Raw genomic sequence first — 17298 nt, forward strand, 5'->3', positions numbered from 1 at the left:
TGCCTGAAAATATATTAAAATGTAAGGTGATGCTATTGGGTTTTTTTCCCTGAGGGCTTTAGCCTTAGACAAATTGAAAAATAAATACATTTTATATTCACTTTTCTCTGTTTATTGTACCACCTTTGTCCAAGTTTTTAATACCTTTGTACTTCCTGAGATCCTCTTGTCATTTATATATATATATATATATATATATGTACTAGAATTTAAACTACCATCATCAAATTAAATAGTAACACAATTTGAAAACAGTTCTCCTTTAGAATATTATTCATGACTTATAGGCAGTTCTTTTTGTCTAAAGCAGAACCTGAGAATTTGCACTTGGAAAGTTCTGTGGCAGGCTGCCTAGCAACAGAACCCCTGTGTGGCCGGAATAATACTGAGGTTAAACATTCAAACAGATTGTTATTTGAGCTGTCAAGTTGTCTTTCACCATTAATAAGCAACATTACTCCATCCACTGGAACAGTAAATGAATTGATAACAATTACTGGACATGGCTTCAGTAATCTCACATGTGCCAATAAGGTAAGAATATAAACATCTCCTTTGTACTTCTGTTTTCCCAGTAACAAATATTTTGACCATAGCCTTGCAATCTATTTTTACCACCTTTATTGAGGTATAAGTCACATAGCATAGAATTCACCCATTTAAACAGCATAATTCAATAACTTTTAGCATATTCAGAGTTGCGCATCTATCACTACAACCAATTTTAGGACATTTTCATCACCCCCAAAGTGAACCCCAGAACACTTAGATACTACATCCAATCCATTCCAGCCTTTATTCATTTATTCAGGAATAAAGCTTTATTCATTCCAGCCCAAGGCAATCTCAAATATAATTCCTGTCTCTATAGAGTGCCTATTCTAAACATTCCTTATAAAAAGAATCACGTAAGTGATCTTTTGTGACCAGCTTTTTTCACTTAGTATAATGTAGTCAAGTTTCTCTCAAATTGTACCATGATCATTTCTTTTTATAACCTAATAATATTCTACTATATGGATGACCACATTTTATTTATCCATTCCTCAGTTGATAGACAACTGGATTGTTTTCACCTTTTGGCTATCTTGAATAACGTAGCAATGAACTTTCATGTACAATTATAATTTAGTCTTATGGTTGATATGCTTTAATCACGTCCCCAAATTAATTTTAAGAAAAAAAAGGTTGCACCAGATTAGCTTTCTAAATTTATAGAAGTCGCTAATACAAAACTTAAGTTTATACTTGAATAATACATTGACTTGTTTTATTTCCTATTCATTCTACTTTCAGGTTACAATTGGTAGCTACCCCTGTATTGTAGAAGAAAGTAGTGACACTTCTATTATTTGTCATGTTGACCCTCAAAACTCAATGGATGTTGGCATCAGAGAAATTGTCGCTTTGACAGTCTACAACCTTGGCACTGCTATCAATACACTGTCCAGTGAATTTTATAGACGCTTTGTACTTTTGCCAAACATCGACGCAGTGTTGCCCAATGCAGGATGCACTACAGGAATGACCAGGGTGACTATCAAAGGCTCTGGATTTGCAGTTTCTTCTGCAGGTGTACAAGTCCTTATGGGTCGTTTCCCATGTAACGTTCTGTCAGTGAATTATACAGCCATTGAATGTGAAACCTCCCCGGCTCCTCAACATCTTGTGGTTATAGATCTTCTAATACACGGAGTGCCTGCCCAGTGTCAGGGGAACTGCAGCTTTTCATATTTGGAAAGCATCACTCCTTATATAACCGGAGTCTTCCCAGACACTATCAAAGGATCTGTGAAAGTTCTTATTGAAGGAGAAGGTTTTGGGACTGACTTGGAGGCAATTTCTGTTTGCATTGGAAATCAACAGTTCCGAGCAATTGATGTTCATGAACATAACATCACGGTTTTCGTGACTCCTCTTCCAGCCGGCCTTCATTCTGTTCGTGTTGTGGTGGGAACTAAAGGCTTGGCTCTGGGAAACCTGACCGTCAGCAGCCCCGCGGTAGCATCTGTCTCACCAACTTCTGGAAGCATTGGTGGTGGAACTACTTTGACAATCACGGGAAACGGCTTCTATCCAGGCAGCACCACTGTCGCTATTGGGGATGACCTTTGTCAAATTACTTCTGTCAACCCCAGTGAAGTCTACTGCCGCACCCCAGCAGGGACAGCTGGAATGGTCGCTGTTAAAATCTTTGTTAATGCAGTTGCTTATTCACCTTTATCATTTACATATGCCCTGGAAGATACTCCATTTCTCAGCGGAATCGTCCCCAGCAGAGGTACTCCAATATCTGCCTTTTTATTTTCTTGCTATCTTATTATCAGTAATATTCATTAGGATAGAATTGGAATGTTTGTAAATAATTATCAAGATGTATTTTTAGACGATCCACTTCACCCAATTAACACATGGGATTCAAGTTGTGTGTAGTCTCTGTTTTATGATTACCTTTTACCCATTGATGGGATAAAATTTTTAGCCAAATTTCAAGTTATGTTTGGGAACAACATCCCCATTAAATTGACCTAAATTTCAAATGAGGAAGAAATAGGTGAATATGTATGTTACAATAATGCTTTATTAAATTAATTAAAATGGAAATGCTTTTAATAAAAACTACAAGGTACCAAATAAATGTATTCTAATGCCACTGGCTAGAAAGAGTTAATGTATTCATAGATATCCCCCATGCTGAGAGAGTTGGTATTTGTAATCCTTGCAAACAATGGCATATGTTGCTTATTTCCATGACCATCTCTCTTCACATCTCTCTTTGAAAGTCTCTTCCCAAACAATGTGTTTGAAGGTATAAGAGGCTTGTAGACCAGTGAGAGCTGAGCTGTTTTATTCACTGAAGACAGGAAAAAGATCACACTTAGAATAATAAACACTGTTCCTTTTGAAAGGTGAAATGTCAAATGCAATTACAATTTTAAGGTTTATGAAACGTTTTAGGTTGTATCTTAAAACTCTTCCCAGCATAAAATCTCATTAGTATTGTATTCTGTAAAATAATGGTTTATATTTAAGTAATAATCCTCAGTGTGATCCATTATATGGTCATTTTTATTATTGGCACTTGAATTAAAATCAAACTACTACTTGAAGACTCTGCATTTGTAACATGGTGAATAGTTTTCATTTAAAACTGAAGTATAGGAATGTTTATTTGAGTGACCCATGAAAAACTCCATATGTTTAATGCCCTCAACACATATTTGTCAAAAGAAAGAGAACGGAACAGACGTTGAAATATTTTGTTCTATGTGTTTAAGGTATCAACCCACACATTCACCTGTAAGTCTTTAAATTAATTCCTTTTTCCTGCATTTGCTATCTTATATTTCCTTACGTATCATAATTTAAGTAATACTGTTAAAATATTTGAATTAAGAAAAATGCAGTCTATTCTCATTGAGTAAGTATCATCCTTAAAACATACTCTAACCCATCCTGCTCAGACCTAACTCTAGATCTACTCTCTCCTCTCCTTTCTTCTCTACTAGCCTGGCTAGGAACTTACAACTCAGAAGAATGGACAGGACTGGAAAATAATAAACATTGAGATAAATCCCTTATACTTCATATATTACAATCAAAATATAATATCTGACACAGAATAATATATTAGTTAATATTCCTATTAGTTTTAGAACACTTGGATGTTCTTTTACTTACATAAATCTTATGTAACTAAAGAAGTCTATTTTAAAATGCATGTGCAAATATTGAAATTTAGATATGTTTATATCTATTTTTTTAAGGTCCTCCAGGAACTAAAATTGAGATTGCTGGATCTAACTTTGGTATTGAGATCTCAGAAATTGCAGTGATGATAAATAACAACGACTGTAATGTGACTATGGTTAATGATAGTGTGTTGCAGTGCATCGTTGGAGATCATGCTGGTGGCATTTTCCCTGTTACAATGCATCATAAGACAAAAGGCTCTGCTGTGTCCACAGTTGTATTTGAATATCCACTTAATATTCAGAATATTCATCCAAGCCAAGGTAGTCATGAATATGCAAAAACCTACGAATATTTTATTGTTTCAGTACACATACATTTACTTAGCAAAAATACATTCTTCACCCATTGATAAAATTCCTAGTTCTTATAACACATTACAAATATTTTTTCTCTATGAATTAAACAAATAAGCAAGAATATTAATCATTTCGAAAATTCAGTTTCGAAGTATAGTTACTTATATTTCTTTTAGTGCTGTGTAATTTATTTAAAATTTACTCTTCCTAAAGATGACCAATCTTATGTAATAATTTTTTAAGCATAGTTAGACACTACTGTCTTCTAATTCTTTCATATAAGCTAATATCTTTTTAATATTTAAAAATAATTTTAATAATTAAAAGCATACCGTACAGGTACTCAATTAAAATAGTAATTTTACCTGTATGTTTTGACTGCATTGAAATTTCTTGTGACATCTTTTTTAAATAAAAGGTTTATTATTTTGATAAATGATTTAATTTAAATTATCAGATATGACATTTGGCAGCGAAGATTTTAAAACACTGAAATCAAAAGAGATTCTGTTGTATCATCTATAATTCATTTCTAAGAACCTTTTCATTTGCTATAATTTTCATGTTAGATTTTAGAATGAAGTGAAACAAATATGTACACAGAAAAGGTTTTCTTTTAATTAGCTTTGCCTCCCCCTTTTGTTTATCTTCACCAGGGAGCTTCGGAGGTGGTCACACAATGACTGTGACAGGCACGGGGTTCAATCCACAGAATTCTGTTATATTAATGTGTGGCTCAGAATGTTCCATTGACAGGCTTAGATCCAATTACACCACATTATTATGTGAAATTCCACCTAATAGTGGTAAGTTGTGAGAAAAAAGAATAGTAACATTTGAGAAATGGTTAATTTTATAGAGACCACAGTCTGAATTTCTTTGTCAAATTGTTGGGTTCTTTGGGGGTAATTAAATTATCACCTTATGACTACTCTAATTTTAAGCAATTTCTTTATAATTTTATTCTCTGGCTTTATAAGTCTTTCAATATTCATACATACTGGGTTAGATAGAATTGTTTAGAATAAATTATAGTTTTTCAGTTTCTAACAAACTGATGAGCGTGCCAAATGGAGGAGACATTTTGAGCTCCTGTTGGGTACTAGGCTTCCCTTAAAGACAGGATAATGTCTGGCCATAAGTATCAACCCTGATAGTGTTTCACCAGGATTGAAATCCCAGCTGTGTGTCTTTGGCACATTAAACTCTCTGTGCCTCAGTTCTTTATCTATAAAGTGAGATGAATCACAGTAGCCTACATTATAAGATTATTGTGAGGTTTAGTCAGTTAACATAGATAAAGTGGGTGGAATGATATTTAGAACACGGTATGTTAATTTGTTATTATTATTACTCTTTTTTATTTTTAGTTAGTGGTTATAAACCTGGGCTCTGAGGAGCCTCCGAATCGCAATTTGGCCATTTACTGTATAACCCAAGCTAAGTAACTTAACTCCTCTGGGCTGTAGTTTCTTTATCTGCTAAATGGAGACTTTATGAACTCCAGCTCAGCAGAGATTGTGAAGTTTAAATATCTGGCACTTTAGATGACAAATGTTGGTCATCATTTAACAAAATTTCAGAAAGTATTTAAGCCATGTGACTGTTCCAGATGAATAAAGGGTATATTGGATGTGCTCCTATTTTAAAAAACCTTAACAATGTTTGTGAAGCTTTTCTAAGGATGCTGTATTTTTGCTTCTTTGTCTGACTTCATAAAGAATATTGAAGAAAATGACAGGGCTTATCATTTCAACACCAGAGTCTATATCCTAATAAAAAACATGTGGCACAGCTGTTAAGCTGTACGGAGATTTCAGGGTGCCTCCGCCCGGCTCTGTCTTCCTGCTGTGCCTCCTTCAAGCTCCGCAGGTCCAGCTCTCACTCCTTGCCGTTGTCAGCCTGCCGGCCTTTCCCCCCTCCTTCCTGTTCTTATTTGCAATGCTGGATCCTCTAGAATTGGAAAAATAAGCAGGCAGGTTTGTAGAATTCTCTACAATAAGTCTCTGAGGGAAGAAGGGTTTTTTCCCTGTCGATAAATGCATGAATTTTGTGACATTTTTGTCTGTTGCTGGCGGTCTCAACACTCCGCATCGACCCTGTATATATTGGAAAGGGATTGCGGGAGAAGGAAGATGTTACAGAAAACGTGTGGGGGGGTTGGAAATGACTCAGGGGCTCTGCTGGCCAGAACCGCACTCTGATTCTCTTCTCACAGGCAGGGGCCCTGAGCAAGTCTGTGAAGTGAGTGTGGTCAACGGGAAAGATTGGTCACGATCCACAGCTCCGTTTACCTACATGGTGTCGCTGACACCACTTATAACTGCGGTGTCTCCCAAGAGAGGCAGCACAGCCGGGGGCACCAGGCTGACAGTCGTGGGATCAGGGTTCAGGTACTGTCGTCACACGCACGTGAGTCAGAGCGATTTCCAGACACTAGCTGTTACGCCTGCTTTCTCCTGTGCCAGCCCAGCGCTAAAACATAGTCATACAACATGTCCCCATTTGCTCATAAATCCTACTCGGGACACAACATAGAACTAATAGCCAACACTGATTTAGTACTGATCTACGCCAGGCCCCTCCCTACATGTAGAAACTTCCTGCCTTACACCATGGAAATGCTTTTACCTCGTTTTATGGTTAGAAGACTGGGACTAGACCAGTTAAATAACTTGCCCCAAATCCTAGTAAATAGTGTCACAAATATAAAGCACCTTGTTATCCTTTTTCCAGCCTTTTGTCTCCAACCATGATCTGCTTCAGTGGGTCAAAGAAATATCTCTCCATATGTCAGGTACCCTCTGTCCTAAACCTACTCATCCTTGGGCTCAAATTTGTGTATTTCATTGTCATCACTATTCAGGTGAATAAAAGTGACTACAAAACACTGCATCACGCAAACTGTAGAAGGCCATTTTAAATCCTCAAGCTGTTATAATTACTTTGGTAATTATCTTTACATGGACGTTAAGTGCTAAAGTCCGTGAATGCAGTGAAAACGTCCTGTGAACAAAATGATCCTTGTCGGTCTCTTACAAAAGTGCCTGTTTGGTGACCAGCATAGAATCTCTCACTATATAAAATCCAGACAGTTTTTCCTCCAACACCAGAACACCTGCTAGTTTGTACAAATCTATTCCCTGGCCTCTTAATCCATCTGTTTACTTTTTTTCTCAATGAATATTCTGAAATCTTAATACTGGAAAAGAAGTGTCAGTCTGTACTTTATAGATCAAAGTAGGAGATCGTTATTTTTACAGTAATGCCTATGAAGGAAGGGATTCGATGTGTGACCTAGAAATTGGTGAAAAACATAAATGTTTTGTTTTTTCTCCTTTTTCCTTTCCAGTGAATATATGGAGGCTGTTAACATCACCATAGCGGAAGCCAGATGTGATGTTGAGTATTCCAACAAGACGCACGTCATCTGCCTGACAAACGCCCACACTCCTTCAGGGTGGGCGCTAGTCCACGTCCACATCAGAAGCATGGGCAGAGCCCGACTGGTAATAGTGCTCTTTGGTATAGTAATCATAGCAATTAAAAAAATTAGCATTATAGAAGGTGGATTAATTAGTAATAGATGCTTTACTTTAATGTAAGTCCAAAAGATAATTTACCTATAACTATGATACATTTAAAATAGCTTACATTTTTATGTCTTATTACGAAAATATTTATTATTTTAGATTTTTTATCATTTTGGGTTATGGGGTAATCAGTTATGGACTTTTTGCTTGATTGTTATTGTGAAATAAACAAAGAGGCAGCTATAATGTATTTAAGGTAGGTTATATTTTATTATCAATAAAAATGTTTATTGTTTAGATTTCCTTTTTTTTTTTTGAAAAATTAAATGAGGTATTCTGATACATTCTGTAAATTGAAAAGTTTCCTGTATTCTATTGCAGAATAATGCTGACTTTCTATATGTTGATGTGTGGTCTTCCAATTTCTCTTGGGGAGGAAAATCTCCCCCAGAAGAAGGATCACTTGTTGTTATAACAAAAGGACAGACAATTCTACTGGATCAAAGCACGCCTGTTCTGAAAATGTTGCTCATTCAGGGTAAATTTCTAAAAATCTGTTTAATTAGACGACACCCCTGGAATAGTTCTGTGAAATTAATTTAATCACAATTTGTGATTATGAATATCCATAGTTACATCATGTTTTTAATATAGAGAATAGTACTGAGTTTTGTAATTCATTGTAGTTATGATGTTATTTAGTTTATGGCAACCAGCACTTTTTAATGAAATAAAATAGGAACTATAAGAATGGATTGGATGAATATAGATATCTTTTAAAGCTAAATGTTGTTTTATCAATATTTTATTTCAGTTAACAGTGGGGGGGGGTGAGCAAGCCCATACACTTTCACTAAAGCACAGCAATACAATGTATTTTCCATTTTGAAAAACATTTCTGTAGGAGGGTCCCAGGCGTTATATATAAAAATCATAGAGATTTATTAAATTCTATCTTGAATAATCCCCCTTGGAACACAAGTTATGATTTTCACTTTTGCCTGTGAATCTGCTTTCCCTTGTTACCTGGGGCTCCCCCTTCCCCTTGATATTATAGAAAACTACATAACCACCACTGTTACATTAGCACATAAAAGAATCATTAATTAGCAAGAGTAAAGTGCCCAGGTTTTAGTGCATAAACTTTGCCATCATGGATTTAGTGACTGGAAGATTTCTGTGTTATTGTTTTTTTAACTTTTGGGATAATAGCAGTGTTTTAGTTATTTAAAGTTATTAAATATTGGAGCTTTGGACAAGTAAAGTCTTACTGCTTATGAAGTTACATCAGTCTCATAAAAATATCTTTCTGAATATTTTTTAATTATGGTGATCAAGCTACAGCTGTTGAGAGTACATACTAGTGGGTAAAAGTTCAGAGCTAATAGTGGTATAAACGTGCCTTTCTTTAACTTTAATTTTTGGTTCTTAATTTATATTTTGAGGCCCTATGCTTGTAGAACTAATTTGTATAGCTGTGCTAGCATTTAAAATAATAAGCAGTCAAGGAAAAATAATCTTCCCTAGGATTAGATTTCAGGGGACAGGAATGAGAAATTAAATTTTCATTGTTAATTTAATAGGTAACTTTTAACAAGACCTTGTGATGTATTTCAAAATTGTATGGTTCATAGGTGGAACTCTAATATTTGATGAAGTGGACATTGAACTCCAGGCAGAAAATATTCTTATTACAGATGGAGGCATTCTTCAGGTATACACGAGAACATGAAATATATTCATTTCTGACCTCTCTTCATTTATTTTTGAAATGTGGCTCAAGGAGTAGGGTGCCAGCCCCATATACTGGAGGTGGTGGGTTCAAACCCAGCCCTGGCCAAAAACTGCAAAAATAAATAAATAAATACTATGTATAAAATGGATAGTTATACTAATCTCTCCTAAATTTATCTTTGTTTAAGTATCTCTTTGGAATATAAAATCCTTTTTCTAGGGAAAAGGTTCCAGGAGTATTCTTGTACTTTAATGAGATGATGACAGTGTATTCTCATAGCATAGAATTTAAAATAATACAGGAAAAAGTTAAGTCTAAGATATGGTTAAAGTCAATCAGTATACTTTCCAAAGGTCTGGCATAGTGTATTCAGCTGCCTAGAAAATGTATCTTTTGGAAGAAAGATATTAAAGTCTGAACAATTCTCGAAAGAGAGGAGAGAATAAAAAAGAATGGCTTTTGTGTAGTTAGAACTAATGAATATTGAGTTTTAGTTTTCTGAAAGACATTTGTGACATCTCTTGCAGATTGGGACAGAAGCATCCCCATTTCAACACAAGGCTGTCATTACCTTGCACGGGCATCTGCGATCTCCTGAGCTCCCTGTATATGGTGCCAAAACACTGGCTGTGCGAGCCGGGACCCTGGATCTGCACGGTACAGTGGCCAAATGGCCCAGAGTTGGTAGAGAACAGAATCAGCAGGAAACCAGGGATAATGGTCCTGATAATGCTCTCTAAATGGAAACGTATCCAATACCAGGCGTCTCACATCTTTAAACATCCTACCTTTACCCCTTTTCTCCCTCTTCCTTCCTTCCTTCCTGTCTTCTTTCCAGACCAGGCCAGCTGCTACATACCTTCAAGACTCAGAACCAAAGTCCTTCTCCACCAGCTGTTCTGTCCTGCTGTACAGCTTTCCCCTTACCCCGTTCCACAGGCTTCCAAAGACCTTTTGTCTCATGTTGTACTTTTGTAATACATCGTGACTCCCTCCTTGCTTCATTTATCTATATGAAAAAGCATGAAGTCTCGACACAGATTATTATTTCTTACATTTGTGTCTGAAAATGGGCTCTTTCTAAAATATAACAATAACTTTATAGTTGGACATTTCTATAATATAACTATATCCTGGAAAATCACCAGCAAGCAAAAATGATTTGGGGCATGTTTAAGGTACCAGGATAACCTTGTTTAAAGGAATTATGGTGTGACTCTTTTTTTCTGTTGAAGTCTTCTATATTGCAATAATCTATCTATTTTATAAATTTAGAATACCATAAATGTAACACCTTATGATCATAAATGTCCTACATTTTATATATATAGTATATGTATACACACACACATATATATACACACATGTATATTACTGTAATTTCTTAGAAATTTACACATTTGTCTCTGGATTACCAGTTTAAGCAATTCCTATCAATAATGGCAGAGACAATAGACCTCTGCCTATTTTGTTAATATTATCATATCACATTTATATTGTGTCTCTGTAAAGAAGATTGTCATATCCTTGCAAAAGGATGCTATTTAACTTTATAGGCTCATACATGCTGGTACTTATATAAAGTACTTAATTGTTACTTATATAAAGCAAGCATCCTGCATATTTCTTTTTTGAGGCCAAAAAGAACCTTCCCAAGTTGACTTAACCCAGGGAAAGATTTAATAGCATGAAGCATTCAGTAACCAATAAGACAGCTCTAAAGAAAGACTGTGTGTGTGTTGGCTCCAGGTCTGCCTATTCCTGTGATCTGGACTCATTTGGCTCATACTGCAAAGGCGGGGGAAAGAACTTTGATTTTACAGGAAGCAGTTACATGGAAGCCAGGAGATTACATTGTAATTGCAAGCACAGGACACAGGTAGGATATTTACAGGGCTTAATGATTTCGATTTAGAAAAAAATTCCTAAATTGTGCAAAAGACAGACAATTCCGATGATCCATGAGTATTTGTTTAAATTTGAAACTTCTATATAAAGGAAACAAGCATCGACAGCCCAACACATATTTGCTGAACGTTAACATTTTGTTGATCATCATCTTTCTGCACTATCATTGATTAATTTACGATATGATAAAGTATAGTTTGAGGCTATAAAATACACGTGTCCTAGTAAAAGATTTTGTTTTATATATTAGGCTCCTATGTCAAACTCCATTTGAAAAAAATCTTTCCATTAAAAGGTATTGGAAAATATCCCACTTAGAGCTTTAACTCAATACATTAATGAATGCAAAAAAATGTAAATGAGCTTCTTTGTTTGAGGTCACCAAAGAACAGTGTTTGAAAGCAGCTAATGAACTCTTTCTTATCTTACTGTCTTGGCAGTGGTTCCCAAGGAGCAAAACTGCTGATAATGGTTGTATAAAAAGGAAGAAATCATTACACAAAAAATAATGATTAATATGACCTTTTAGGTGCTTGGCATTTTAAAATTAAAATTGTTTATGACCCTCATTTCTGTTTAATTATACATTTTACCAAATAAGAAATACAAGAAAGAAAATTAATATAACAACACCAAGTATACCAAGGCTAGAGGCAAGAGGAGCCATATTTTTGCTTTATTGTTCAATTTATAGATAATAGTAAAATTGGATATGGTTGCGCTTATCAGGGAACAAATACTAATTTACAACAAGAAACAGCTAAATTATGTTCGGGTGATGATTAAATTTAAAATTCAAGATGGCATTTTGATTTGCTATTTTGCAAGTTAAAAATAAACTTGCAGATGTTAGGAAGAGTTGAATATGTACTTAGCTTTATAAGTGCTATTTTCCTGCCCCTGGAAGAAATTTTAATTATACAATGGCAAAATAATAATAATAATGATGATGGCAAAAAAAAATGATAAGACTTGCTAACACAATAGAAAAATCTTTATTTATAGCTTTTCTTTATGAAAGAAAAAGATAAATTTAGAATTTAGCATCAGGCTATTTTAAGAAATAAGAATAAGGAGATTTCCACCAAATCTAACTCATTGTTCACTATTTCATTGGTAAATTTTATTTGAGAGGTTGTAAAGCCAGTGGTTAAGAAAATGACTTTAAAAGTTAGTCAACCTATGTCCACCTCCCACCAATACCACTTACTAGCTGGTGGCCATATTATTTCACTTCTCCATGCTTCAGTAAAATTGGAATGCTATTAGTATTAATATCTGCCTCACAGAATTATTGTACAGATTAAATGAATTGATATGGGTGAAGTAAATACACCAGAACTCTGCTCAAAGTGCTACATAAATGTTAGCTATTACTACAAAGGAAGTTGTGTTTAGATGCCTACAGCATATAAAAATGCTTTTTGGAACCTTCTCATCTAAAGAAATCATTGTGTCATCTGAATCCAAGGGAATTAACGAGAGCTTTTCCATTCCCTACAGAGGTAGTTCCCCTAAGCTCACCCCTGTCAACAGCATCAATTATTGTACATTACTACTGTATAATCAGGTATCGACACATTCGGCATTGGCACCTTAAAATTAGGGGTACTTTCTACTTAGGATCCCCCATCCTTAGATGTTGGGCTATCAACAGGATAGACCTTCGATAAAAGTTTGTTGATGACTAAACACATGAATAGAATTGCCAAGTCCTTTTTCCTGTGGCTAGAATTTGGGGCAAATTACAGGAATGGTAAAAATGAGGTCTCTTAAACTTCAACTCAATCATTTCTTTTCCCTGTTCAGGAATCTATAATGACTTCTCTTTGTAAGAGTTTCTTGACTTTGTCATGGTTGACATCTTGGTTGTATGGGGCCATTCTGTGTATTACAAAATGCTGAAAAAAATGGCTGAGCTCTACCCACTGGGAATCAGTACCAATCCCCAGTCGTGTCTGCAGAAATGTCTGCAGGCATTACCAAATGTCCCCATGGGGGATATAATTATTTTCAGTTGCAAAGAGCTAAATGTGATTCTCAAAGTTATAAATAAATAGTTCTTTTGAATACTTTTCAGATGCTAATACAGTTCTAGGAACAAATGTAGAACTTGGAAAATATTTAATTTAATGGATATTTAATTCCATTAAATTAAATATCTAAGAAATAATAAGATATTGTGTTCCAATTCCTTTATAGAATATTACGTGATATAAAACTATTTTCCTACCTTATAAATCAAGTGTTTAAAAATAGCATAAAACAAATATACCAAAACAATGTTATATCAATTTGTATAATTTAAATTTAATGTAATTTAATAATAACTTTGAAATTGTTTTTGTTGAAATTTTTACAGACACAGTCAACGAGAGAATGAAAAAAGTACCATTGCATCCATATCTGCTGATGGCATGAACATCACCCTAACTAATCCGCTGAATTACACACACTTAGGAATTACTGTCACACTACCTGATGGAACTCTGTTTGAAGCAAGAGCAGAAGTTGGAGTTCTTACAAGAAATATTTTAATCAGAGGGTCTGATAATGTGGAGTGGAATAACAAAATTCCACCATGTCCCGATGGATTTGACACAGGTGATTTAATCAGTTATCATATGGCTGTCCTCATCAAACTACAAATTTTCAAAATTTAATTGGTTCATGTTGCAATATATTACTTTAGTTTCAACTTGCAAGTGTGCCTTATAAATATCATTAAATGTGGAAATTTAAAAATACTGATAGCATTTCTAAGTCACATTATGAAAACATTTGAAAAAGTTGAAGAAAAATGGTTAACGTTGACTCTGTATTGGGAGAAATATGCGTGCGTAGATTTTGTTGAGAAACTCTCTTTCTATGCTAAGGCTCCTTATTATAATTTAGCTTATACTTTTATGATTACAGTTTTACATATGTCACCAAGAAGCTTTCATTTAGATTTTCCCGGAAAATGTAGAAAAAGACATTTGATGGTAATATGAAGATTTTGTTATAGCAAACCTTTGATCCATGGATGCTTTTTCTATTTTCCGGAATCTGCAGTTCATCAGAACAGTGGGCGTGAGAGCAAATTTATTATGACGGATATTTTATCTAACAATTTCTAGCAGGTGATAAGTGGATGGACAAATGGATGGATGGAACAATAAAGAGATAGTTAGATCTGAGGCAGTCAGGGTAGGCTGGTGTGAGATTTTTTTCAACCTCAGCACTGTTGATATTGGGGCCCAGGTAATTCTTTGCAATGGGACACTGTCCTGTGCATTATAGAACGTTTAGCAACAAACCTGGCCTCTGCCAATTGAAATCTAGTAACACTCCCCCACAACTGTGACCACCGAAAATGTTTCCAGACACTGCAAAAATGTTCCCTGGGAACCAATGAACTAGGTTATGTTCTATCAAGAACTATGCTTCATATCTCAGTGATTTAAAGTAGCACAAGTCTATTTCTCATTCATGCTATATGTGTGCAATATGGGTCAACAGTGGGCTCTGCCCATTATAATTACTCCAAGATCCAGGTCCGTGGAGGCTTCATCTCCACATGGGTTTCCATGATCTCGAAGCAGATGAGATGGCTGGAGAGTCAAGCACCAGCAAGTGATTACTTGGTCCTGAAGTGACACATCTCTCTTCTACACAAGTGTCACTGGTCGTATTCTATGGCTATGCCTAACTTAAAGGGAGTGAGTTTGTGCCAGCTCCTGTGTACTCAGAAGTAGAAAAGAACTGGATATGGGTGAATCTTAATGATGTTCACCACAGTTCTCATTGATACAGTAGGAAGCACAGTGCATTTTGCAAATCTCTTTTAAATATTTTATGTGATCATTAATATTGCCTCCATCCATCACTATTTCTTTGTTTGTTTATTTTTGAGACATAGTCTCACTCCATCAGCTTGGGTAGAGTGTTGTGGTATCATCATAGCTCACAGCCACCCCAAACTCCTGGGTTCGAGGAATCCTCTTGTCGCAGCCTCTGAGTAGCTGGGACTACAGGTGTGCACCACCATGCCCAGCTACTGTTTCTGTTTTTAGTAGAGATCTTGCTCTATTCAGGGTGGTTTGAACTTCTGGGCTCAAACATTCATCCACCTCAGCTTCCCAAAGTGCTAGGATGATAGGCATGAGCCACCTCACCTGGCCTGCTTCTAAAGGAGTTTAGGGTCACCAGATGAGGGGGCCTTGGCACAAGGAATGAAGAGGCTTGACACAGTATGTATTGGGGGGAATGAGAAATCTGGGAGTAGCCCTCGCGAGTAAACCTCGGGTCTCTATTTATTATTATAAATCAGGAAGAAGTAGACAAAAGCTGCGTGTCCAACATTAGCACTGATAGGGAGGACCCAGAGGTGGTCAGATAGAATGTCTCCACCTTTGTTTTTGCAAAACTGCAGACCTTGAGCACAACCTCTGCCTCTAGCATCAAGAGACCTTTGGAATCTAGAGCATCTTTCCCATAAGCATGAGACGTGGCATTACCACGCCTCACGTGCACATTCTCCCTGGGAGGCTGGTTTTCTGATCTCCTGCACACACACAACTCACATGCCCTTCTCATGATTCTCCATATCTTTCAGGAAGTGAGTCGTATGCTAAAGATCTAAGCTCAGTTTCCCCCACATGCTTCCATCCTTTATGTAGTGGAATAATAAAAGGCACAGCTTAGATAACAGCCTTTTCTTCAGTGGGAAGTATGCAACAGAGCTCGTTGGATTCAATGTTAAATGACCTGTATCCTGACTTCAGCTCTGCATCAAGTTTCACAATGCACACGAAACCTCGTGAAACCTCATTTCATACTGTTTAAACTAAGAATGCTTCCTAGTCTGCCTACTCGCTATGGTTGTGAGAATCAAGTGACGTCACGTATATTCTTGTGCCAAACAAGTATAAGATTGCATTAATTACATTAATCTCAAAATCTTGGGGGAAAGACCCGGAAATAATAAACCTTTAAATAAATAACCTTTATCACTACTCCCTTAAACATTCAAATATTTATTTAGCATCTTCTCTGCAATATACTGTAGTACATTCTTTAATGAATGCAAAAGTAAACAAGACAAGGTACTTTTCTCACTAGCTAGAAAAGGAGATGATGTCAATGCAAATAATTATGTTCCTGGATGAGAATGAAATTATATGTGAATAAAAAGATATTAGGTATGAAGAAAAAATCCTTAATATAGTAAGAAGACTAAGGCATGTTTTTTTTTTATGACCTTTAAAAAATATTTTTAAGGTGAATTTGCTACCCAGACCTGTCTCCAAGGAAAGTTTGGAGAAGAAATAGGAAGTGACCAGTTTGGAGGCTGCATTATGTTTCATGCTCCTGTACCGGGTGCTAATACGGTCACTGGAAGAATAGAGTATGTAGAGGTAAGAGACATTGGTATCTAATCATCATCGTGGGTTTCCCCAAGGTTATTCATACCATGAACAGGTATTGAGCTATTGCGGTTTGGCACATGCTACTTATAATCTGGTAGAAAACACCTTAGTGAAATACCTTAGTGAAATTTTTTTTAAATTTATTTATTATTAAAGCATAGCTGTGTACATTAATGCGATCATGGGGCACGATACACTGGTTTTATGTACCATTTGATATATTTTCATCACACTGGTTAACATAGCCTTCATGGCATTTTCTTAGTTATTGTGTTATGACATTTATAATCTACATTTAGTAAGTTTCACATGTACCCTTGTAAGATGCACCTAAGGTGTAATCCCACCATTCACCCTCCCTCTGCCCATCCTCCCCTCCCTCTCCTCCTTCCCCATATTCTTAGGTTATTTTTTTTCTTTTCTTTTCTTTTTTTTATTAAATCATAGCTGTGTACATTAATGTGACATGGGGCACCATACACTGGTTTCATAGACCGTTTGACACATTTTCATCTTAACATAGCCTTCCTGGCATTTTCTTAGTTATTGTGCTAAGACATTTACATTCCACATTTACTAAGTTTCACATATACCCTTGTAAGATGCACCACAGGTGTAATCCCACTAATCCCCCTTCCTCCGGCCCCCTCCTCCCTTTC

The 17298-nt window shown here is 35.8% G+C and overlaps 1 protein-coding gene across 2 annotated transcripts in view; it reads left to right on the forward strand.

The window, feature by feature from the left end:
* Positions 1–17298, forward strand: part of PKHD1L1 (PKHD1 like 1) — a 167600-nt gene that overhangs the window by 68170 nt on the left and 82132 nt on the right. For both annotated transcript variants that reach the window (XM_053559209.1, XM_053559208.1), the window contains exons 37-48: positions 308–534; positions 1297–2281; positions 3768–4016; positions 4709–4858; positions 6271–6445; positions 7405–7561; positions 7967–8123; positions 9220–9299; positions 9848–9977; positions 11070–11199; positions 13591–13832; positions 16491–16627. In XM_053559209.1, the coding sequence (XP_053415184.1) occupies positions 308–534; positions 1297–2281; positions 3768–4016; positions 4709–4858; positions 6271–6445; positions 7405–7561; positions 7967–8123; positions 9220–9299; positions 9848–9977; positions 11070–11199; positions 13591–13832; positions 16491–16627 (2819 nt within the window). The remainder of the gene's footprint in view (positions 1–307; positions 535–1296; positions 2282–3767; positions 4017–4708; positions 4859–6270; positions 6446–7404; positions 7562–7966; positions 8124–9219; positions 9300–9847; positions 9978–11069; positions 11200–13590; positions 13833–16490; positions 16628–17298) is intronic.

This window comes from Nycticebus coucang, chromosome 13 (assembly GCF_027406575.1).
Source record: "Nycticebus coucang isolate mNycCou1 chromosome 13, mNycCou1.pri, whole genome shotgun sequence".
NCBI lineage: Eukaryota > Metazoa > Chordata > Mammalia > Primates > Lorisidae > Nycticebus > Nycticebus coucang.